This window comes from Rhinichthys klamathensis, unplaced genomic scaffold (assembly GCF_029890125.1).
Source record: "Rhinichthys klamathensis goyatoka isolate OS25496 unplaced genomic scaffold, OSU_Roscu_1.1 h1tg000311l_1, whole genome shotgun sequence".
NCBI lineage: Eukaryota > Metazoa > Chordata > Actinopteri > Cypriniformes > Leuciscidae > Rhinichthys > Rhinichthys klamathensis.
Window position 1 is genome coordinate 2,109,886 of NW_026606829.1, and position 26,568 is coordinate 2,136,453.

Consider the following 26,568-nt stretch of genomic DNA (forward strand, 5'->3'; position numbering starts at 1 on the left):
TGTATTACAGAAATACTTGCTTGATTTATTTGTTTGTTTATATATTTATTAGTGCTTTTGCTCTATCTATTTTTGTGTATTTTATATATAATTGTATCATATTATTACTGTTGTAAATACATGTAAATATGTGATTTTACACACACAGACATATAGTATAATTATATCATATATATATTTTCATTTTATATATTTTTTGTACATGTTATGATACATAAAATATACATAGTTCTATATATATATCTTTATCTTTATTTTAAAAATATTTTCATTGTTATGTACATGTTTACAACATATAATTGTATATAATACAGTATATAACAAGGCATAACATATAAAATTATTAATAATTATTAGTGAGGCAAACCCTTTATTCCAGCTATAGCTCTTGACTAGATAACAGCAGAACCGTACTTAAACAGATCTTTTTTTTTTTTTATCTGTGGTGTTTAATTCTCACTGTTGGCCTCACACTAATGGCCTGCTCCACGTCAGTGCTGAGGAGTGTGGGTGCTTGCCGGCAGGTGGCAGGGGCGCCACTCCACTCTGTCCTTGGCGTGATCATCACTGTGATATTTGCAGCTGAATTATTTACAGCAGCTACACGTCTTCTGCTGCCGCCACCAGGGCACTATGTTTCATTTATGCCACCCTACAACCAAGTTTGTCCATTATTTAGAGGCCTTTTGCAAAGAAAAAACAGCAATGTGTTGTCACAAGACAGAATGGCATCTAGGTTGGAGAAAAGTTGATAAAGAGGAGTGTAGGTGGCAGAGGAAATAAGAGCGTGAGAGAGAATGCACACAGTTGTGCCTCGCAGTGCCACCTCGCCTCCATGTCCCCTAGGAGAACTGCATCCGGTCTACTTAATCTAGCATGGTGACACAAGCTGAGTGATGCATATATTTAGTCGACTAACCACAATGAATTATTCAGCTTTTGTTGTGCCTGCGAGTGTTCGCTAGATAGTCTTCACTCCTCTGTTTTATCAACAGCTTCTCTGAACGCTTTTACCCGTTCTTGTGTAGGCATCTGGGGCCTCATGTACAAAGACTTGCGTTGAATTCATACTAAAACATTGCGTACGGACAAAGCTGTAAATGTGCGTACGCACAAAAAAAAAGCAGATGTATGTATCTGCGTACGAAGGATCCCACGCATATTCTCTTTGTACATCCCAATTAACGTAAAATTGAGCGCACATGGATGAGCACAACGCCCCACCCAGTCTCCTCCCCCAATTAAATTAATTTAAATATGGTAATTAGTCCAATTTGGCAAAAGAAACCTGCAAGAACATGGCTAAAGCAAGCAAGAAACGAAATTTCACTGAAAATGTCTTCTATGTGAATATATAGTACAGTGTAATTTATTCCTGTGATCATGGCTGAATTTTCAGCATCATTTCTCCATTCTTTAGTGTCACATGATCCTTCAGAAATCATTCTAATATGATGATTTGATGATCAAGAAACATTTTTGAGTATTATCAGTGTTGAAAACAGGTGTGCTTCTGCTTCATATTTTCGTGGAAACCGTGATATAGTATTTTCAGGATTCTTTAATGAATAAAAATTTAATTCAAACAGATATAGAAATCTTATAATCTTTTGTAACATTATAAATGCATTTACTCTCACTTTTAAACACATTCAATGTGTCCTTGCTGAATAAAAATATTACTTTCTTTTTTTATCTTTACTGACCGAATTAATGAAGTTTATTTTTTATTCCTAGTTAAGCCAACGCTGCCATTGCTAGACGGGTTGTATCAATTTGGACATGCTTTATATAGCATATGTTCTTACTTAATTGCATAACATAATATTTTAATAAAACTCGTGTGACAATATGTCAAATAATTTATCAATTACAAATTATAAGCAATATCTGACAGCTGGTGGTGCGTTAGAACAATTCATAGTGTAATGTTTGCCACTTCACTTTATTGCCTCTATGAGTCGCCAACGGACAAAAATCACGATAAATATACGTACGCCAGACATGAATTTTCGCACATTCTTACGTTAATTTCACTGTTAGTACTTCTGGCCGTGAACGTGAAAGCTGATGTACGCCGTGTTTTTGTGCGTACGCAGTGTTGATACATGAGGCCCCTGAGATGTGAGTTTTTCTCTTTACTGTTAAAGACAACGGCAGCCACATTTACATGCACACCAACCGTAGTGAATATAGCATTTCCAAGATTGTTCTTCTAAAAGATATTTGTTCAGCTGAATATTGCTAGATTCATATAGCGTAATTATTTATATATTTATTAATTAATTAAATTACCAACATTTAAAAAAAAAAAAGTTCCACTTATCTGAGGATTAAAGCAATGGGAGTTGTCCAAATGCACAACATTTTATAATAAATATATTTCACAATAAAATACAACGTTTTGATATGTGCTATGGTAACAGGCATTACTCCCTTTTTAAAGTAGTGGATTGTGAGGTTACCTAATTATACAGACATTTGATTGGCTTCTGCCTCCTGTTTTATATGCAGGTTCATTTGTCACCTCTTAAATACAACTGTCAGTCAGTAAATACAACTGACTGTGGGAACAATGTGTCCGTTGTGGTCTATTGCTGATAATGTTAGTCTGCTGCAGAGTTCTGAAGATGTGAGATTCTGGTCTACTGTTAGGGGACCTTAAATAAGGCATGAGACTGGGTCACTGCTGTCTTGAGCTCCCAGCCCTCGGGAGCAGTGTCAGAAGAGACGAGGTGTCAGAAGTGGGGCTGCACACACCTTATATACTTATACTGATGGTTAAATGTAGCCTAGTGCTGTGTTGTCAGACATTCTCACACTTTACAGTATTTTGGAAATTCTTTTTTTTTTTTTTGTTCTTAAACCTTTTTTTTATCTAAAGTTAGGCAGTGATTGTTATTCTCCAGATGTGCATAGTAGAATGAGGATGTGAGGTTAAATGCCTCTTATCATTTGTCGGAGCTTGTTTGGTACTAGTGCGTTCATGTCGTCTTTGAGCACGCCATCTGTTTGATGGCACTGTCACTGACCTCAGAGAGGGATGGTGTAGGGTCACTTCTGCAATGTTTGTGCACCTGAGCCTCAGCCAAGTGTGCAGATTGACATTTTCATTCTGCTGTGTCCTGGTCTAGGCCCTGTGGAAACAGCGCTGCTCTTGTCAGATAATGCCTATGAATTAGGCATGAAGGCCATGTGCTCATCCCATCACCACCACCCCCACACACTCCCATTCCTTGTCCAAACATCTTAAAACAGAAGTGCACACTTGCAGATCCTAATTTTCACTGGCAACATTGGATGCTGTCCGTTTATTCTATCACTGTTGATGTTTTTAATGGCAGGTTAAATTCTTCACATATTTTTTTTGATTGATAAACTGAATGTGGTGTTATCAGTTGTTTTGCTTACTTGCCATGAGCGTTTTTTATTTGTTTATTTGTTCAGTACAAATTGATGGATGGATGGATGGATGGAGAGAGAGGCTGATTTTGAAAAATATGTAGTTTTGAGTCTGTAGAATCTTGAGAGAATCTTGAGTTTCTTCCTCGTTGCTAACTGGCTTCTCTTTTGGGTTTTCAAACTATGGCTCTAGTCTGTCAAAATGAGGGATGTAGAAAATGTGCCTGTAATGAAATGACTGAATGGAAGCAGACATGGAGTGATGTTTACTCACAGTGTCTGTGAGATAAAAGCATTAGGACCATTACCCTTTGAGCCAAGGGACTCCTGGAGTGGCACTGTATTGTATTTCGCCCGCTTTTATAAGGCTTTACAAATTACAGCTCTGGGAATATAAACAACAAGCTTATACAAGGAGTCTTTGTGCCTATGTCCCTGTCTTTTAAGGGGCAGCATTTTATTATCCTGTTATGCTCAGGTCATCATCGGGTTACACTTCAGGCCTAGCACAAATTAATAACATTGACCCTTAAGGTGAATTGAAGATGCCGAATACAGCATCCAAACCCATCAGTTGTATTCATCTAAATGAGTCATGTTTTTTGTTTCAGCTTCTTTTTTCCTCTTGTCCTCCACCTCCTCTTGTCATGAACTCTTCCGCAGAAATCTGAATTTCCTCCAAGTACAGTGTGTATAATGGCTGTTTTGTTCCTTGGGCAGTCTACTGAGAGAATGCTTTAATAATTCACCTTTTATTCATATCGGATTTGCAGCAATTGTTAGTCTTTGAAACAGTGACATTTATGAGTTTGTTGCAGCTTCAGCACAAGTGTCATGTTTTATTGAAGACAAGTTGCTTGTTTGTTCCTATAAGCACAGACCTGATGAAATTGGTGCTTGCTTCACTTCACAGTCACATCCATGTGTAAAATAGTTTTCACAGTGCAGAAGTCTCAGCCACCTCAGATGGGATTTAATATTTAGAAGTTGGGAATTTAGTGTCGTCTTTGGTAAAGTGGTGTGGGCATGCATAGTTTTTCTGTCCTTTTAAGCAACAAAAGTGTAATGATCCTAATACTGAGCCCTGGGGCGATTCTCCATTCTTTGTATTTGTTTATATGAATAAAGCAACAAATTCCTGCAGTCATGAGAAGTTGGTTTTTTTTGCTGATCACAAGAAGAACTTTTGCTTTACCCTTCTAACACATTTCCAAGCCAGTGAAGATTCGCTTGGATTGTAAAGGCATGCCTATTCACGAGGAAAATGCGTACAGCCGAGACAAGTATTGCTCCCTGTGAGGGAGAGCTTTTAGATCAGTGTTCCTCCCTTGGGAGTTACTGACTTTTTTGCACTAACAATAGCACTGTAACAGTGATTTTTATTATGAACAGAGTTTATACTTGCAATTTATCGTTTTTCAGTAACAGGAACTAGAGAGAAGACTGAAGAGAAACGTCCTGTGTCTTGCTGTGAGCTTTCGTTCTCAGGATTATAGTGTGCAATGTACATTATTTGTTTTTAAAAAAAAAAGGTCCAAACCAGCTAATTGTTTACAATGCAAACAGGAGGTCTGCATTTATTAAACTATGAATTACTGGGCAACCCAGGGTTCAGACATTCCTCTTCAACTGGGTCTTGTTTTTTATTTTAATGGGGGCCACATGGGTGCTGCAGTTTTGAATCAAACTTTTGTGTTTGAGAATATGGTTTTCATTATGTTTGTTATTAAAGGCATCCCTTTTTACCATTCTTACTCATTCCTATTATTACTCTACACTAATTACAAATGTGTTGCACCAGAATAGAAATAAATAAAAAAAATTATCGTACCCCAGTGAACTTGCATATTATTATGGACTGAATATTATATCCTAATGTAACTACTGAATGTTATATTACACACTAAAAGTATTGGATTGTCTTGTTTTGGGGTATGCACTGCAAATAATATATTATTCTTGGTCAATTTTTGTGTTGATAAGATGTTGGATAAACTGAGGGACCGCTGGATGAACACCGGTCTGTGGGACAAGCTTGAGGAGCGAAAGACTGTGATCACTGAGCCACGTGGTGGTGGCAAGGGTGATTTTGATGAGCTGCTGCAGACCTACTATAAGGCCATCAGAGGAACAGCATCCAACTGTGAAAACAGGGGTTAGTGTTGATTTACTCCAAATGCCTAGTTTAAATGTGTTGTCTGTGTGTTGATTATGATTTATTTTCCCAGATGGAGCGCTGCTGGTAGCTGTTTGCAGAGGGAAAGTGAGCGAGGGCTTAGACTTCACCGATGACAATGCCAGAGCAGTGGTTACTATTGGTATCCCATTCCCTAATATTAAGGATTTGCAGGTAACGGTCTGAAAAAAAGCATATCACAATTAAAACCACATGTATTTGACATGTCTTTGAAGTTTTCTCAATTTTTCTGGATAGCGCTATGATCTGATGATGAATGGATCTCATGGATGATCTTTCTGAAAATAGCTGATTTCTGTAAAAACATTACATATAAAATTATTCCATCCAATATTCGTGGTAAAATCGCTGTAATGCCTGGCCTCAATGATTATTGGTTTAGTAGTTGTTCTAGACAGCTGGATACAATTTTTGTTGGTCAATATTTGACACATTCCAAGTGGCTTAATCAGCTGTGAACTAATGGTAAATTTCTCCCTTAGAGAGTATCTTTGCTAGGCTATTGTAGTCTTTTTAAATCTGATTAAAAACTTTTTCACTTTTATTCGTCCTCTGTTCAACCCTGAAGTATCATTTCTCCTCTCATGTTCATATCTTTAAAAAGTTACATTGTAGGCAGAACAACAGTCCCCGCCTTGCTGTGATCCGTAAATGAATTCAGTAGTGATTGTGCTGTGGTTTTTCTGTCCTTAGCAGATAGACCTGACCTTTAAGCTTCCCCCTCTGTCTACCTTGCTGTCAGAGTATGTTGAAGCTTTCCTAACTGGGTCTGTCACCGTGGGGATATGTACAGATGATTGACACTTCCGAGCCCTTCACCTTAGCGGAAGCTGTTGGCGTGGTTGTACCCTTACCTCTGGGAAGGCCTTTGATTTTTTTTCACTTCTGCTCCAGTGGAGGTCGATTGAGTTTGCCATTTTGGATGAGTTTTGGAGGGTTCTGAGGTAGGTTTTAATCATGTGGCTTGTTGCGGACAAGCGCTGAGGTGATGTGCCAGAGGGGGTGAGGAGCAAAGAAGCGGGGGTTTCTAGTGCACCTGACCAACCGTAATGCTTCTTCTGGTCTCAAATGCCACATGAAGTGGTTGACAGCACTCAAACGTGTTTGTTTGCTGCCCTCGATTTCTTCTCAATACCTCCCCCTTTGACACGGGTAATGCTTTGTCTCATTTTCCTAGTGCAGCTTAAAAAGATGAAGGATGGTGAAGGAGTTTTAGTGTGCTCTTTCTTACCTTAAAAAGATTCAAACTTGTTTCTTGAGCTAATGCTATTTATTAAATGAGAACTATTTTTGCAATTGGGAGAGAAGTCTATCCACAAAATGTCCTTTTTCAGCACATCTTTTTAAGTTTTGCTACTTTTTCAGGGTTCCCATGGGGATGATTTTAAGTAATTGAAATGTCTATTGTGAATATACACTTAAGTTTTATGTTTCTGAAAGAAACATATTTATTTGTTTAAATATACAGTAAAAAAAAAATATATATATATATATATACTGTATATATTATTAGAATTTAAAATTACTTGTTTTAATATATTTTAAAATGTAATTTATTCCTGTGATAGAAAAGCTGTTCTTTTGAGACATTTATTTTTTTGTATTGGTCAAATCAGTTTACAAAATTATTAATTATTTAATAGCAAATCAGTCTGAATCTAAATGTTTTTTTTTTTTTTTTTTTTTTTTGTTCTGTAATCACAAACGACTGGAAACGTCATGGAAATCCATTTACTAAGAAGTGGAAACTATTTTATACAAGCATTTTTAATACGTCCATCTTATTCTATTTGTTGTTCATAAATTAACATCACACAGTCTTGCGTTTGAGCTTTGCTACAAGATGATGCATCTCCTTTGATTGAGTGCATGGGGGGTGGAGATGACCCCTGGGGATACCTAGGATATGACCCTATTAATGCAAAGTAAAGAGAGGACACTGATACTATTTACTGTCAGAGTGCAATGGTTACTCTGTCTAAAGCAAATTAATGCTTGCATTCACACTCACAGGGCCATTAAACAGCCACGTAGAACATCTTCGCAACAACGCACAAAAACTGCTTCATTCATGATGGTGAGTTTTTAAAACGCTAGTGCAATTTTCTTCAGAGAATATAGAAATCTAGATTTTGTTTCTTTTTTTTTCGTACTTTTAGGACTGTACACACATAAATGAATTGTGACTTACTTTCTACTCTCCAGTCAAAGTAGAGGTCCTGTTGAGTAGATGCCTGCACAGTCTTCCCAGATAGACAGAAAAGCTATTAAAGTGCCTCTAAAATGAGAGTATTGCTTTTATTAGTCCGCTATTGGGAACAAGATCAAAGGTGAACTTTAAACAGTCTAAGGCATTGTAAGCCGATGGTGCACACATAAAAATAGCCTCTGGTGAACATAAAAACTGGAGGGAACATGTTTTGTTTCACTAAGAAAAATAATCTCCGATTTAAAAGGCAGTAAAAGGGCTATTCCAGCTGATGCTGTGTCTCGATGCCTAATGAACAGCTTGAACATGGAAAGTGTGTTAAAATGTAAAGGTTTGTGTGGAATGTTGTATCTTGTTTCTCTTTGATTTTCCTTTTAATTGAGGAGCCGAGAACTCTTAGTGTGACCTAACACAGACAGACAGTGGGCTACGAGATCTCAGTGACGGGCACAACGGCGGCAGTGTTCTGCTCTGCTGCAATGCATGCCTCTTGGTCAAATGTCTGTTTTTAAGGATGAACAGGTAAAGAGGTTGAAGCTGATGAGAGAGTGGGCTATCTCCTGACATTTTACGTAATCCCTTCCAGCTTGTGGTTTCTTGCACATTGAGGAGATTTGGCTAGCAGCGAGAATTGGCTTTTTCACATATGCAAGCTGTCATGTCGGATTGAGTGTTGACGTGGTTCTAGGAGGTGAAGGCCTTGATAGTGAAATAGACTCTGATTGGATTTAGATGACAGTCAGCCTTAGGGTAACGGCCTTTAGTTGACAACAGGATCGCTATCCAGATGCTTTTAACCCTTCCAGTGGGTTAGAGATTGAGATGTGCATCAAATGGCAGATTCACTCATGCTTAAGTGTTTGCTCTTCTATTCAGCCCCATGTGTATATCAACGTGTCCATGTATTTCTAAATATTCCTGATTAAAGTGTGTGACAACATCGCGGATGACGCAGAGCTGATGTATACAAGAGACAGGTCTTACCTGCGATGGTCATGCCCTTGTTCAGGTTTTGGCATCTGAAACACAGTAGCTGTCATAAATAGTTAAAGGCTTTTGCCGTCCTGTCCCATCAGACGGGATTTGAACTTTTCACTTGTCAATTCAAAAAGGTTAACATTAAAACCGTGAGGGCAGTGGGTGAAAATTGATGGATGCCTCCCTGGCATTTTTATGGCAAAGCAGATGCCTATTGTCTGGTGGCCTCTTTCTTCCGCCTCTTTGCAATGGATCAGCGGGTGTGGGCAGGCAAGTATGAAAGCACTACAGGCCCAGGGTGTCATCTCTAGGGGAGCCTTGCCCTCTGCAGATCACCCCTTTCCAGTCCTACCTCCTGCCAGTGTTAATCTAATTAGTTCTGTATGGGTGGTACGATGGTGACACAGCTGCCTGATTCCCAGGTGTGGCCTGTCGGGCCTTCTGATATATGTGAAGTTGGTGAAGTAAATGTATACTGTCTACTAAGTTTAGAATAGAATCATTGTTTGTACATGACAAACATTCTGCCAAAATTTACTGTCATTTTAAAGCTGTATGACTTACTTTCTTCTGTGAAACAAAAGGCGAAGTTAAAGGGATAGTTCACCCCAAAATGAAAATTCTGTCAGTAATTACTCACCCTCATGTTGTTCCAACCCCTTAAGACTTTCGTTCATCTTCGGAACTCAAATTAAGATATTTTTGATTAAATCTGAGAGCAGGATCACTCCTCCATAGGCTTCTAAGGGATTGAAACTTGCCGGCCCAGTTTTCACGGTCCTGGAGAACTACGATTATAAACCTGGAACTTTAAAATCATATTTTCCAGGCCTCTAAATGAATAAAATGGGGGGGGAAATCATAGAAAGGTCATGTACATTTCTATGTATAGGCTATGGTTCAAAGATTTGGGGTCAGCAAGATTTTATTATGTATTTTATGCTCACCAAGGCTGCATTTATGTAATAAAAATGCAGTGAAAGAAATATTGTGAAATATTATTACAATTTAAAATGATTGTTTTCTTTTTCAATATATTTTAAAATGCACTTTATTCCTGTGTTAGCAAAGATGAATTTTCAGCATCATTACTCCAGTCTTCTGTGTCACATGATCCTTCAGAAATCATTCTAATATGCTGATTTGGTGATCATGAAACATTTCTTCTTTTCAATGTTGAAAACCGTTTTGTAGCACTATAAATGCTTTACTATCACTTTTGATCAAGTCATTACACCCCTGCAGAAAAAAGTATTAATACCTTAAAAAAATCTTGCTGCCCCCAAACTTCTGAATACAATAGAAAATGTGTTGAAACCCTGGTTCTAAAATGCACTTCTATCTTGTATCTCGACCATCTTGTATCCTGACCATTTTTAGAGACTACTTTAGTCCGAGTCATTGTTTCTTTTGCATTGCAGGTTGAACTAAAGATGAAATATAATGACAAGCATGCCAAGTCACGAGGACTTCTGCCTGGTGGGCGCTGGTACGAGATTCAAGCATATCGGGCACTAAACCAGGCACTCGGAAGGTAAAAGCCATTTCAGGGTTGATGTTTATGCAGTTAGTCTGACATGATACAAATCCTTTAAGATCAATTTGGTGTAACAATATGTTTGCTGACGTCCTAGGTGTATTCGACATCGAAATGACTGGGGGGCACTTATACTGGTAGACGACCGGTTTAAGACGAACCCAAACAAATACATCACAGGTGGTGTAGAATCTCTAAAAATGATTTTGCCATTTTATCACCCAGCTGTAGTTACATTTCTGTATCACTAGATGGAGATAATGACCTAGCGCAGGGGCTTTGAAATGTTAGACTGTGGGCTGCGGCCAGATAATGTGTACATAAGGTCTTGCTCTTTTACATGTAACAGTGATGGGTTGAAAACATTCATTACTTGAAAATCTACACTGATTGACAGCACTGTGGTAGTGTGTTATGAAAATAGTGGTCATGTAGAGTGGTTAAATGTTTGTCAAACGCTGCTGTCCTCTTCTCTCAGGCCTGTCAAAATGGGTGCGTCAGCTAGTGAGGCACCATGACACCTTCACTGGCGCCATGCAGTCCCTGGAGTCCTTTTCTCAAGGCCAGCGGGGGGCAGTAGAGACCTTCGAAGAGACACAATCTCAGGCTGTCCCTCAATACCCCAGCCCTTCCAATGCTACCTCTCCCCCTCCTGAGATAATCACCCCCAACAAGCCATTTGACCCTCAGCCTGCACCGCCAAACCTACACACCGAGGTGCAGGCAGCCAACTCTGAGAGCAGGTCTTCTGAATCAGGTATATTTCTTGGGTGGAAACTTAACGATAATGCTTAATAGTCATTTGTTTAACAATCTCATTAGTGTTCTAAAGGAAGTCACTGTATTTGGTGATGATGAATAACTGTTGGGCCAACGGTTTCCTGCCTCACTCCATTACAGGCCCACTTCCATGAAGTACTTTTATTTCTGTCTTTTATAATGAGGCCTACTTATTTACTACTTGCTCTTTGTGTTGTTTAAAGGAGTAGTTCACCTAAAACAATTAAAATAATTTACTTGCCCTGATCTCATTGTAAACAAACATGGTCTTCCTTTTGTGGAACCAAAATGAAGAAACGGGATTGTATGGCTTCGGATGATCTTGAATATAGCACAAGACGTGCTTTTTTTTTTTGTTTCTTTGTTTTTTAGCCCAAATCCCACATTCACTATATACACTACCATATTTTCCACAAAAATATGCAACACAGCTGTTTTCAACATTTGATAATAATGAGAAATGTTTATTGGACACCACATTGAGAATGATTTTTGAAGGATTATGTGGCACTGAAGACTGGAGCAATGGCTGATGGAATTCAGTTTTGTCATCACATGAATATATACATTATACATGCATCATACATTTTAAAATGGTATCAAATAAATGCAGCTTTGGTGAGGATAAGAGACTTCTTTCAAACATATTTTAATAAAAAAAACTGACCCAAAACGTTTTAAAGCTAGTGGATGCAAACATTCTTCAGCATTTCTCCTTTAGTTTTCCACAGAAAAAAAAGTAGCTATAAGAAAGTATTTAGAACGACATGAGGGTGAATAAACAATGACCAAATTTATGTTTGGGTCACCTATTCCTTTAACATTGTGGGTATTTTTAGGTAAAACCATCTGGTAAGTGATCGTGCGTTTCTGTGGTAAGTACATGTATGCGTGTGTACTGTACATGCTCTTCACTCCTCATTGCCCCTGTCAGACTCTGGCCCCCGACTGACTGAACATCATTGGGATGAGCAGATGTCTTGACTGTTGCTTTTAATGAAATCCCTTTGACCTTTGTTTGTGGTAGATTGAGCGTGAGTATTTGCGCACTCTTGAGAATAAATCATGGACTCCACTCATTCAGACACACAAACCATATTGAAGACTCAAAACTAAAGCCCACACAATTATCATAGAGACCCTGTGCTCCACCACTTAATCAAAGCTAGCCATCAAACAAGTTTTGTCTGTGGGACAATGCTGGCTGTAGAGTTTTAACCAAAGATTCTGCTTTGAGGTGTACCGAAGAGTTTTGTATAACTGTCAGTTACTGATGTTTTTGTGTCTGTCTGTTTCAACAGGTGACCAAAAGTGTATACAGCATCCATCTGAACCAATCACATTGCCAAGCAGAGAACGTAATGTCCACAGAACGGCATGGCCTACAGACCATCTATTCACCTCCTCTCCAGTCAGTAGCCAATTCAAGACTTCTATTTTTCAATCCGAGCAGGGTGCAAATTCAGTGAACAAGCAGCAAGTTCAGCAGGGACTTATTCCTGTGCTTTCTGTGACACCGAAGAACCAAATAAATGGTGCTCCTGACCTAAATGACAGCTCATTTGAACCTCAACTTGAGCAGCTCTTTGTGATCCCTAGCTCTACCTTGAAGCAGAACACCAGTGGAATGGACCTTGATGACACTGAAGAGGGTGAACAAAGTATCTTCTACAGCCCTGAGCTGTTTGAAGGAGACGGGGAAGAGAAGGAAGAGTCTACTGAGGTGGAAAGATCTCTTGCAGAAGTCAGCCATCCTGCTAGCAGCACAGCCAGCGTTCTTTTGGAGGATCTGTTTGGTTTAGAGCAGGGAAAGAGGACATTTTCCGAAGACATTGTGAGCAGCACTGTCCCAGACAACACATTATTAAAGGGTAGTGTAGAGCAGACAGAATTATACTGCAGTACAGACTTTGAGAATGTGCCTGCCTCACAAAATGACGCCAACAGTAGTCGGTCACGTAGACTCTCCAGATCTAGGCAGAAAAGGCCAAGCACATCAGCAGCATCAGGTAAACTCACCAACTATTTTAAAATTGTGCCCCCAACCAGCCAACCATCCATCATCACAATTGATGACTGATAATGTTCAACTTTGTGTTATTTTGTACACTTATTTGCTGTAATAATGTGTATTTTATCCGAACCCCAAAAACAAAACACATGGCTGCTGATTTGTCTTTAATATGCTCCCAAACACATGTGTATCTTTTATAAGAATTATTAAAAATAAGTGACAAGTGCATCCTCGACTCTGTGACGTGATGTCTTAACCGGGTTGATTTTAATGAGATGTACTGTGCTATGGCAGCTAAAAACTGGAATGAGGTGCAGGGAGGGGTTTACATGGCCGATTTCACTCGGCTGAGAGGTTCTGCATTTTTACTAAGAAATTACAGGCCAGTAAAATTTTATTTGTGTGAACTTTGGATGTAAACGGGGGCGCCATGGGCAAACGAGTCTGTAAACAGGCACAGGAAGCTGCTTCTTTCTGTCTCCCTCTCACTAACAGCTTGAAGAAATGATATCACGTGAATAATGTCACATAAGCACACAATTAACAATGAATCAAGCAATTTCTACAGTAAAATATTTTTAATAGTGGTTATTAAAATATTAATAGTAATCATTGGCTTATTAGCAGTAATACTAGTATAATAAAAACAAAAAGATAAATTAAATCGTTTATTTTGCTTAAAATGTTTCTCCTTCTGTTTCCACAACCTCAAACAACAAAGAATAAGTTATTATTATTGTTAATATTTTTGCTATTATTATTATTTAACATTTTATATTGTATATTTGTTTAAATTTTCCACACACAAAACAAACTTATTGTTTCCCTATCTATTTTAAAATGTAATAGAAAAATGGTTGAAAATTTGACAGTAACCAATTGGACAAGCATACATTTCTAATAAAATTAGTATCATAATTCTGGCTGTCTGTTAGAGCTAGAAAAAGTTTTCTTATTTAAATTCGTAAGTAGGGCTGTATGTGGTTAAAGTATTTGTTCCACATACATTCACAACTGAAGAATAATGCATTTATAGATGTTGTTTTTGAAAGGTGTTGTTACTGGCTGGAATATCCAGTACTCTTACTGTGATAAACTTACATTGAACTCTAGAATATGTTATCCCTCACATTATGTTCCAAGGAACATATCAAATTGTATTGTTTTTCTGAGACTTTGTGCAGTTAGGAATTGGGGTTGGGGGATGTGGGGGCAAATTAACCCCCATCAGCCTGACAAGATTTGTCTCGTTAGAGGGGCTTAAACAGCAACACCGTTAATGTGGGGGCCGTAGAAGAAATTTTATTAAAGCTCATCCCTCTTCATCTGGCCTGTGCGGAGCCAGCCAGTTCGTTATTGTAATTGCATGGCGGGCTGAGACCGACCCATTAGTATCAATCTGAATAAGGATGCTAAAGGCTAAGGAGTGAGAATATGTGTAGATCAAGACGTCCTAATAAGCTGTCTGCAGCCACGCAAGACTGCGAAACAGTTGGACCCTGCCCCAGCTAGCCCTTTATTAAACTAATACATTTAATTGAATTAGCCTAAATCAGCCCTTCTCTGTCCACAATCAGTTGAATGTTTACTTTAATCAGAGCTGCTCTACAAGAAAGCTTTTTCCACTGTTTTAAGCATTATTGTGTTCAAGCATTATGATTTTCTCAATGCTCATTCTGAAGTTGCATGTGCTTGAATTCAGCAGGTCAAAGTTCAGACGCAAGGATCAGGGAGAGAGTGGCAGTGAAGTGGCAAGCTCAAAATCCACACAAAACTAGTTCAAGGCCTCCAACCTCACTCAAACCAGAGCTAATCCAGAAAATGAGAGGCCATATCCTGAATAGAAAGGAGACAAAGCACACACACAGAGGTAGCCAGCAGAAATTAAGGGAAGCTGAGGGTTTTGGACAGGAAAATGGTAGCAGTGTAGTCCTCCACAACCAATTCACCCATGTCAGAACAAATGCCATTGCAGTGCCACTACACGGAGCCAAACAAAGAGATTCAGTCAGACACCCAACCCAGAGACCCTTGGGGCATCATGGGGCATCAGAGGTCTCATCTGCAGAGAGGTTAAAGAGGGAGAGAAGAACTAGTAAAGCTGGCACTTGTATAACAGTCAAACCTTTGCCTCCTACATCTGTAGAGGTGCAGAATGACAACTTAGAGACCCAAACTGGTAGGAAAATCTGCTTATATGTTTTTAAATTCTATGTACTAATTCATTTCTTAATATTTAGAGTTGTTTCTATGAACAGGTATCAAAGTTCAGAGATCATATCTAAGGAAGAACAGACAGCCAAAGAAGCCAAACATGTCACATGAGGTTACAGAGGTTAGCCAAATATTGGCATTGTGCAGCTGATGCTCAGTGGTTGAATTTTCTTTCTGTGACATGGAGCCTTTCTCTTCCAGCGGTTATCCAGTACATCTGTCTTTGTGAATGAACTGGAGTCCTTTGACCAAGGTAAGGGAAATTATGGTATGATTATTGCCAAAATATAACACTCCACTCCAGTGATGGCAAAGCTGATTTCAGCATCATTACTCCAGTCTTCAGTGTCACATGATTCTTTGGGAATTTGGTACTCAAGAAGCATTGTGTATTATCATCAATGTTGAAAACAATTGTGCTGCTTAATATTTTTGTAGAAATAGTGATACATCTAATTATTTTTTTGTCAAGAAAAGTTCCAAGGAACAGCTTTTATTTGAAATTGATATTTTTTGGAACAATGTAAAAATCGTTCTCGTCACACTTGAACAATGCGTTCTTGCTGAATAAAATATTAATTCCTTTTAAAAGCAAAAGAAAGAAGTCTTACTGGCTCCAAACCTTTGAAAAGTAGTCTACATATTGTAAACAGTTTTTTTATTTTTTATTCTGAGATAACCACATCTAAGTGTGACACACCTTTAGTGTCCCATTGTTGTGTGGTATTTGCTGCTACTTGTGTAAAGAACTACTATCCTTTTTGTCCTAAGTAGATCAGTATTTACCTGACGGAAAGGTAGATGGGCCATAATGATGCATTTTGACCCTGCAAGGTCTTTCAGACTGTCAAATAATTTGCTAAAATACCAAAGTATTCAATATTTCCATGCCTCACGTAATTAAGTTTTGTCCATTATAATAATAGATCATTTGGGTTTTTCTTCATTAATCCATTTATATTCTTAGTGGTGAGATCCTCAGTGTCACTAAGAAAAAAACTTGACCAAACATGCTCTCTGAAAGATTAACTTATAACTGATTTGCCGACACCCAGTCAATATTAGATATTAATATCTGTGTGGTTATTTCAGCTGAAAGCTCATAGACGAATGCACTGTCCTTTTCTCTGTTTTTCATGTTTTTGTCAACCCTGTACATGCATAAATGTCCACCGTGCTCTTGTATGACGCCATATGGATGGAATTCTTCAAACTGGGAAAAAATCCTTATTGATTGGAAGTCCTTGAGCCTTAATTAAACCAGAACCAGACAGGTACTTAGACACAAAAAGGAAGCCATGGAAAGGAACTTAAAATGTCATTATAACTTCATTGTGTTTTTGTATTAGAGATGTCCAATAATTGAGTAAATCAATTAATGTTCTGTGAAATATTGATCAACATCATACAAGGGCTTATTGGTGTTGTTGTTAATAGGCTATTATAGGCTGCACCCGTACACATGAACATAAGTTTATTGATCCACAAAGTCCGCAGTTAGTAGGCATTAATTTTTAATGTGTATGGTGTGTCTGGACTCAGATGACCCATTAAATCAGGACAATATTTAAGTGTCAAAACACTTTTATTTTTAATTTTAATATTAAGCAGCACAACCTTTTTCAGCATTGATGATAAAACAACATTTTGAGCACCAAATCAGTATATTAGAATGATTTCTGAAGGAAAGACTGGAGTAATGATTCTGAGAATTCAGCTTTGCATCACAGAAATAAATTACATTGTAAAATATATTAAAAAGTTTTATTAAATTCTAATAAAAATTTAAAAAAGTTTTGAATGTGTTTTTGGGAAAAATGCAGCCTTGATAAGCATAAGAGTCAAAAACTATTTTTGTTTATAGAAAATTATAAATTCTATACTATTTTGTCTTCAATTAGAAATTAAACAATAAAAATAATCACTTTAAATGCTAACTTTGATGTACTGTATGAAAATGAATATTCACCTTGAGATTTGCTTAAAATTAACATTTAACAGTGTTATTAAATTATTTGTGTTTTTAAGTGAGCATTAGTGAAAGCAAAGGAAATCTAAATGTAAAAATAGCTGATAATGATGCAGATAATAAAAAAAATAGCTAATTTCAGCCGATATCCATGTAAAGCCCTATTTTTAAGTATATTTTAACTTAAAATAAGTTGTAATTAAAGTGTCACCTTGTGCTGTTGATGCAACTTCTGTTACACTTTAAAAACACACTTGAGACTGCTAGTTTTGCTTGTTTAATGTAAGGAAAAGTTGCTGCACGTGTGGAATATGTCCTTGAGCCATTTTCATCACAGCCCACCACCTGCTTTAAACTTATGCTGCAGTCGGCTCTCGTCACCCTCCTGTCCCCTGCTCAACTTGACAAATCTTCCACCCTTCTGGCCTGACCTCCATCTGGGCCATATACACTGTAGCATGGGGCCGACACACTCCCCAGAGGTGACATCCCATCATTCTCACGGCCACCATCCCACCATGTAAATCACATCTCCCGTTGGTGTATAATGGAGGTTTCATCTGCTGCTGGCAATGTAATCACTGCTGTTCTGATACCGCTGGCCCATATTTTTTTCTTCTTGGCCTTTTGTCTTTGCCTTAGAGCAGAGCTTGACAGCTCTCAAAGGTGTTAGCCTCAGCCGTTACCTCTCAACGCCGTTCAAACTTTAGTTCATAATGGCCGAGGACGTTGAGGGCACATTAAATAATTGGCCATTATTCACAGCCTGTAGGGAGCTTTTGCGCACATGGCGTAGTTTGGTGTTTTTTAATGTGGAGGAGGAAGGTTGACAGACCTTGACCCCATTACGGAGGTTAACGTTATATTTGTAATTAAACTGGATCATTTTGTCTCATGAGAGGAAATTATCACGCTTCACAGAGTATAAAATGTGATCATTCAGAGCAGAGCTTTTCACTTCACTGCTTTTTGGATGAAACAAAAGAAAACATTGCTTCCTTTATTTGCAAAATGACTAAGCTTTTTTAATGTTGTATATTTTAAAAATCAGTTTTTAATATTTTGGTTTTAAACATTAACTTCATACATTTTAAATTATGCAGATGTTTTTGCATGTCACAGTGCCTTCGTTACAGAATTCACTTTGACAAAGATTATCTGTACAAGATTAGTTTTTTCCCCCACGATCATCCATCTTTGACTCCCACCTTGTTTTGTTCTTTAATATTAGCAGTACTCTTGGATATGAAAAGGTAAACACAATGAACTGGACATGACTTCAAAGGTTTTGTGCTGTATTTGAGGCAGCGTGTACCCAAGCATTGCACAGCAAAGGAAGCTGTGATAGCATTGTTAGGGACGGAGGGTGGGGTGATGTTATAGCTGCTTGTGTTTTGGGTTTGGGTGCTTTAACTAGCAGTGGCTTGTGGACAGGCGGTTGCCTAGTCACTGAATGTTTGTTGCTGCGGCAACAGTCTGCACCAGTCTTGATTAATCTGTTTTTTGTTTTTTTTAAGGGGGATGCGACTAGTTAGGTGAGGAGCAATCTATAATGTAATGGATAGCTAATCCTCATTTTGGTTAATCTGTCTGTCATGTTAGCATCTTGTGCTGGCTTGGATGCCAGTTTTTACAGCCCCGATTCAGAATAAAAACCCTTATGGGCTGAAGAGGCTCTGTTAGAGGTTTAGACCTATAATCTCTGACAATAATTGGCTCATGAGCAGACAAAGGTATTAAGGAACACATGAACAGCAAGTCTAACATGCCTCACGTCTTTGGTTTTTAAAACTATAACAGTTAAAATTACTATAAATGTTTGTTTTAAGAATGGGCGCAAGTTATAAAACCGTTTCATTAAGATTTTTCTTTACATGTGTTGTTTCCAACATGTAATCTTCAAGTCTGAAGCTCTGAAGGCGCTGTTGGCCGGTTCTGATCATCTTAGTTCCTAAACATCTCCCCCTCAATCTGTCTGCAGACACAGCTGTCAAATCTTGGCTTGGGTTATAGTTTTGGAGCCCCTTGAACAATAAACCCGGATTTCTTTCAGAGGTTTATTCAGAATTAAACGCTTAATCTGAATTAACAGTTTGATAAGTAGACTGATCTGAGTATAGACAATCTTTGTTATGGTTCATCCTCTGATGTTTACTTAAAGCCTTTAAAAGGTTTTTTTTTTTTTTTTTTTTTTATATAATCTGTTAAATCATAGAGGCCTTGTCAGTTAGGTGACTGAGTTTAACCTGATGTGTTATAGTCCAAATATCAAAAGTATTAGTTTGTATTCTTTTGTTGTCAACTTGACAGATACATTTTGCACTGTTGTGTATATTATTTTATTTTTTATTATTTCTCTCTTTTTTTTGCTTTGTTTTGTGGTTCATATCTTTTTTTATAGGCAAATCATATTTCCAGTACATATTTCTAATGCTTATTATTCCCATATTCATGTACATACTAGTTACATAAGTGTATCTGAAGGTTTGTCGACTAATGAATGGCTCTTTCATGTAGTTTTTTTTAGTGCTGGAGTGGCCATTAGTTTAATCAATCAAAGACTTGGGACTGATTTGGTAACTCCCTATTGTCATTTCCATTTGGTAGAAAATTGATTTCTTAATTATGAGAGAGTAATCTTGAGTTGTTTAATTAATACAGTTAAACATTGCTGTTGAAACACATCAGTGAATCAATAAAATTGACTTTTTTAATAGAAATGGACCTTATATTGAACCAAGCAGCCTTCTTCTGGAGGTGGGGGGAGAGGGGGTATCTGGACCCAGCCTGTCAGTCTTTCAGTAATGGCCTGTTTACAACTGGTATTAAGATGCGTTTTGGTCGATCGGATCACAAGTGGACGATGCTAAATACAGGTGTAAATGGGATCTAAAACGTTTTGAGCTTGTCCACTTTCGACCCCTTCCAGAGTTAGTCGAAAACGTATTCAAAAATATTGCTTTCGTAGTGCAAATGCTCATGTGGTCGAATGCATTGGAACAGCCACAATTGACCGCCTACTCTTCGCCTACTGACTTCTTGTGTAAACATTATGGGAAGCGCACTAGCCAGACGGAATTTAAAAACTTTGTCGCCTGAAGACCCTAGTGAGTCACGCACTCACCATGTTCGTCGAGTTCTTGTGGCTATCAAACAGAAACGAAAGCTACTGCTCTCGTATGTTTCGCATCTTAATGCCAGGTGTAAATGGGGCCTAAGAGAGTTTTGTAAATGTAGCATGTTTCTAGACTTTATATGTACTTTTTCTTCTCTAGTCACTGTGTTTTAAACCCCTTTGGAACTAACTGATTCCCAATAGGCAGACAGACCGTTGCTTAGATTGAACAGAGACTTATTTTAATTCTTTCTGCATGATTCAGGTAAAAGCACTGTCTGGTAAAGAGCCACAGACAACAGCAAATCAGCCAGACAATGGATAACAGCCTCTCATTGTCCTATTCTGCTGTGGTCTTGCTAGACTGCTCATATATTACCTCACATTCCCCTTGATTTGTGATGTAGGTGCCTATAAAGTTGTCTGATTCCACCATGTGTTTTTGATTTCGCTGTAGGCTAGGTGGAAAGCTTGTGAAGTTCACTACTCTGGGAGAACTGTCTCCTCGGTGCTGATCATAGCGGGGATTACCTGAGCTATGAGCCTTGGCGGTCTTCATGCCATGCTATAAGACCCAGCGCTGGCTCCTATTGGAGGAGAGAGCACTCCTTCCTGCCCAGGGTGCTAAATAACCATGCTCTTGAAGGTCGGTCTCCTACCTCACCAAAGAATGTTAAGGGGCAATATGTGATTTCCTTGCTGAGTTTAAAGGTAAATCAGTGACTTAATGCCTTGTTGGTATTGTAGACGTTCCATGCTGTTAGTGATTTGCTGTCGTCTAAATGCTGCAGACAAGCTATTTTGTGTGATATCGATGCAGGTCATAAATTGAATTTAATTTAGGCCCTTGTTCTTTCCCTCATACTCCACTGTGTGTACATGTTTATCTTTGTTTGGACTTTAAAAAAAAATACCGGAGTACAGTAAGACAAACACACAACAAAACACGACCTTTCAGAGAATTTCTAGTTTAACTGCCAAATAGCTTTATGCATATGTGACTTTCACAGGCTTCTACCTTATTTGAACACCCATATCTACATATTGCCCCTGTCTTTTTTGTTCAATATTTTGACTAATCTTCAGTCTTAAGTTAGGAAACTGAGGCATAAGTAAAAAGTAAGTTTAATACATTTACATGACTTTTCCACATCTAGAAATCATACTTTTAAAATAAGGTTACCTCATTTATTCAGGTTTCTCCAAGTCATGTTTTTTTCTTTCTGTCTTTAAAGACCAAAAAAAACTGTTGTTGGAGGGGTGATTTACAATAAGAAATATCTTGATTGTTATACTACTATATTCATTATTATTACATTATTTATTTTTATTTTATTTTATGTGGGGTTGGATGGAATGCAGGTCATTTTCAGTACTAATAATTACTACTTTATAATAATATTAACACTGTACAATTAGGTTCTATACGTTAGCATTAGTTAATGCCAAAATGAATGTGATATAACAATGAACAGTATTTTTTACATCATTTATTAATCCTGGTTAATGTTAATTTGAATACATGAATATATTTTTAACATTTCAAGGGGTTTAAATATACATTATGTATTATTAACAAAGAACACTAATTTATTTATAAATTAACCTTAAACTAGATTAATAAATGCTTTAAAAAATGTTAGGTCATCATACCGGATGCATTAAGTAATGTAAAGTGTTATGTAATAATAATAATTTCATTGCCAGAGTCTCTCCCTATAATGTCCGCATATAAAGCATAAGTAATAAGTTTAATTAATTTACATGACTTTTACACAGGGTTTTTATTTTGACATATGCAATGTGCTAGAGCACCATAACTAAGTAAACAGTAAGCATGTTCTTAACAAGTCGATAGCGATTTCATCAGAGAAACCAATCAATCGTCTACTGTTAAATCCAGCTGCCAGCCCCGAGAATGATGGATGCTACATCTGTTTGTAAAGGTTTGTGTAAAAAAAAAAAAAAAAAGTCTCCTGGCTGTGAGAGAATGCCCGGCTCCTCCTCTCTCAGAGCTTGCAAATGAGTGAAGGAAACCTAAGTGAAAATTGAATGCTTTAGAAGTGCGTATGCGCGCCTGTTAGCGCATTTGTGTGCCTCGCTAGAATGTAGGTGGTCTGTGGTTGTGTAAATATTGGAAGCTCTGAGACACAGTGTGTCAAAACACGCAGGGTTTCAAGTGCCACGCTAATGAATGGGGGCCACATGTAGAGTGCCACGGCAGTTTGTTTAAGCAAATGAACTCTGCTGACAGACATCTGCCCTAATGTGCAGGCAGAGACAGCTCCGATGCAGGATTTATACACAGACACACATACTAAGGCGCACCCTTCCCCTTCGTGCCTCTGTCTAGAGGCGACTTCAGAGGCCTTTAAAAGTGGCAGCCGAACAGCAGAGGCACTCCGTGTGTTGACAGACAGACTGTGTAAGAGACAGGGGTGGGTGAATTATGCATGCACACTTTCAAAACACTCAACACTTGCCCTGACTCATCATTACACGGTGCATAAGCATCATGAGAAAGGCAACTGTTTATTTAGCCTCTTTTGAGCACTTTTATTCCTGTTGCCTTTAATCCAGCTCGGCACGACCCAGGATCGGTAGTGTTCATTTTCAAATGGTTGAAACTGGTTTAAGGCCTTTCAGAGATGGGAGTAGTTTAGCATGTAGACACAAGCCAACAGTGCTAAATGTCTTAAGGTTTTCAAAGGATTCAGTACAACAAAGATGGAATGAGTTATGAAGAACTAATGAATTGTCATCGGAAGCGCGGCTGTGTAAAGAATGGCTTTCAGCAAGAATTCGAAGTGCTTTTTTGCTGAGTAGTTAGTTGACTTTTATCTTTACAACTTCATTGAACCACGTCTTGTGACTTATTTTGTCTTCTTTCTATGCTTCTTTCTGCTGCAATAAATTTTGACATTATCTTTGCCTAAATAGCTGGTAACATTTTACAGTGAAGTTCAGCATTGGTTAATTCATTAGATAACGTGCAGGTAACAATCCTTTTAAAGCATTTATTAATCTAGCTAATATTAAATTAATAAGTTTTGTTTTGTTTTAAAGGATCAATACCGCATACTTTGCTTCAGTTAATAATTCAAAAGTTCAATTTGTTTATTAAATAAATTTGTCTTTTGTGTGTGTGTATTGGCATATAAGCCATTGCTTGTTTTCCACTGTAATAATTATTACAGTTTAATGTTAATTTATACAAAATGAAATGTTAAACGTTAAGTTAACTTATACAAAATGAAATGTTAAACGTTAAGTTAACGTTACGTAACGTAAACGTTAGTTCATGATGCTTAATGCATGAACTAATGTAACTAATGTAACCTTATTATGAAGTGTTATAGAAGTTGTTAGCAAGTTAACTAGAAACAGGTGTGACCTCCAAAGTCAAAAAGATTAAATACCATCACTTTTAATTCAATATCTTCCGGCTTATACCAGGAATCACACCCAAAAAAACAAGATGGTGTCAGAACAGCCCCAAGCTAGAATCTTTGCAACAACAAAAGAGGTGATACCGTAGAAACTGAAAACAAGTCAATGTTGTCATTTTCCAAAAGGATGAAAGACACTTGTGCGGTGAAAGGATCCGTGCTCAGAAGTTTGTGTGCTTTAGCAAGCGAGGGATTACTTATGTAAAATAACAAGGGGAGGTGTCGGCACAGGTGCCTCTCGCTGTTGAGAAGCTCCACTGGCCGAGGTCCAGACACACTCACGCATCTGCAGCTCCCCTCCCTTCCTCTGCGTGTCAGCGCACAAAGCCCATGGGCTTTCTGACAATGAGAGCATCGCTGTCGCACCAGGAGAACACCTCGAAAGCAAACACAGTCATAGCTGGCCACAAAAGCGACCAGGGAGCACTGTACTTGTATGCCCCTGAGTGCCTTGTTAGAGGCACAATGACTTGCAGACCTGGACAGCAGGTGTTACATTAAAGAGCTGCTCTGATGTATTGTGGCCGCCTATTCTCACTAGGACCTGTGTTTGCTTTCTCTTTGACTTTGCAATCACACCCAACAAAGCATTGTTTTTGAGAGCACAGGAAAGTGCAGTGATAAGCTTTGTTATCAATTATGTTTATAGAGATTGAGGTGCTCTCATACTCGGCATCTCCCTCTTCTTTTTTTGTTTGCTGAAAACCAAACCACTCAGTTTCTGTTTGTCAATTCTTAATAAGTGTGTTTGAAAGACATTTGCACCTACAGTGTATTTTTATATTTACAATTATATTGTCAATATAAAATGTATAATACTTTTATGACATTATATAAATATATATATATATATATATATATACATTTTTAATGTATCAACCTTGTGTGTGTGAATGTTTTAAAGAAATTAAATATGTATTTACTTTTAAAACTGTACTTTTTAAATATTTTAAATCTATATTTATAAGTATTATGTAGATTTCATATGGAGAGTATATATGAGTTTTTTGAATTACCTGTTTATCTATTAGGATATTCAATCATTCATTCATTGAAGGCCAGTAGATGTCAGTATGCTCCACAGCATTGCTGTTTTGCCAGCATAGTCTGGCTTATGTGAATAGATTTACAATATCCTTACCCTGCCTTTCATAGTCACTTAGACAGTTGAAGACCTCTTTAACTAAAGCAGGGTTTTAACCATGTCACAACAAAGATGCACAACCGTCTCTGTTTGACACAAATATGTGCAAATAAGGTTCTGTACAACTGGCATTTATTGCCTCCTTTTCTGCTCAATCATCTCAAACATGGTCATCGATTTAAGATGTGATGTCAACCATATACCCCTGAACCTTTGAACTCCTCATAGCAGCTCACTGGCTCTGTCCTGCTGGTATGTTATGACCAGCAGGACATATTTGCTGTGTACAGCCTCAGAGGCTTGGACTGGCACATGCTTGGACTGGCTGAAGAACTTAGCTCTCCTAAAGCCCCGAGAAGGGTTGTGTGACAACGATTCTGTCATCATGTGGTGAAGACCTCGCAATCCTCTCCTGCTATGTGTTAATGTTTGTGTTTATGCTATTAGCTCCTCAGGCCAGGAGACACAAGGGACTGCTATTAGAAAAGAGAACATGTTGATAATTGCCATGTCCTGCAGCACTGCTGAGCTGTATGTATTCGTGGAGGCCGTTTGTAGAATTAGGAAAGTGTCGGAGGCGTTAAAGCTTGGGATAATGAGAAGGCAAACAGGATTATTGACAGAGACAAAGGGAGCTTTAGAGGTGTCTCCACTAGCTGTGTGAATGTAGTACACACTCCCAGTGCACTGGGAGGTACGTAAGATTAACAGATATGGTTGAAGCTGTTAACCCTGTCGTGTTCAGACGGATGCTTATAGAGCTACATCACTATCTTCGTCGAGTCATATGACCCAGATATAACCATTCCCCTCATTTTTAGGGTGCTTTATTTGAATGTGCCATCATTGTCTGTTAATTGGCTTTCATTCGTGACCCACTTTTTGCCCGTGAGGCCTCCGCTCCCCCGTTGTGCATCTCCAGTCATGTGTCCAATTGTGCAGTGGAGGAGGGAGGAGGGCCTGGGTTTGCCGATTGGATCGTTGCGCCATCTCTAATTACCCTCCTCTTTGGGAACGCCAAGGTGTCACCGACGTGCTCACTTCAACCCGTCATTCTTTTCCCCATCAGTAAATGTCTTCCCACCCCATTGTTTTACATCTCATTTGATTGCAGACAGGGGGTGCTGTTCACTAACACTTCTGCACACCTCTTTATATTTATTCAAATAGATGAACTTTCCTCTTTACGATTTGGGAGAGCCGTGCGAAGATTTACTTATCTCTAAGTGGATGATATTTAAGCTTGCCTATTTTCTTCACAAATGGTGCAGGGACATCTGCTTCTGAGTCTCATCTGATAGAGTACCGGCTGTTCAAACTTCTGGAAGCCTCCACCAATCAGCAATGCAAACACAAGCAAATATCTCTCTTTTGTACCAGGCAAATCATTTGTCTGTCCTAGCAGTTTTCACCAAAAATGCTTCGTGTACCAAAGCAAGCTATTGTGGTCTAACGTACTTGGGAGGATTTGGGAGTTTTAAAGTGTGTAAGGGAAGATTATGAAAACACATTGCTGACCCCCCAAAACTAATTGAGTGTCTAAAACAACATGGTTTCCCA

General features: G+C 38.2%; 1 protein-coding gene across 2 annotated transcripts in view; it reads left to right on the top strand.

Annotated features, from left to right (window-relative positions):
• Positions 1-26,568, top strand: part of brip1 (BRCA1 interacting helicase 1) — a 53,697-nt gene that overhangs the window by 17,842 nt on the left and 9,287 nt on the right. For both annotated transcript variants that reach the window (XM_056271166.1, XM_056271167.1), the window contains exons 14-22: positions 5,386-5,557; positions 5,631-5,752; positions 10,208-10,320; positions 10,421-10,503; positions 10,802-11,080; positions 12,405-13,112; positions 15,093-15,296; positions 15,376-15,452; positions 15,533-15,584. In XM_056271166.1, the coding sequence (XP_056127141.1) occupies positions 5,386-5,557; positions 5,631-5,752; positions 10,208-10,320; positions 10,421-10,503; positions 10,802-11,080; positions 12,405-13,112; positions 15,093-15,296; positions 15,376-15,452; positions 15,533-15,584 (1,810 nt within the window). The remainder of the gene's footprint in view (positions 1-5,385; positions 5,558-5,630; positions 5,753-10,207; positions 10,321-10,420; positions 10,504-10,801; positions 11,081-12,404; positions 13,113-15,092; positions 15,297-15,375; positions 15,453-15,532; positions 15,585-26,568) is intronic.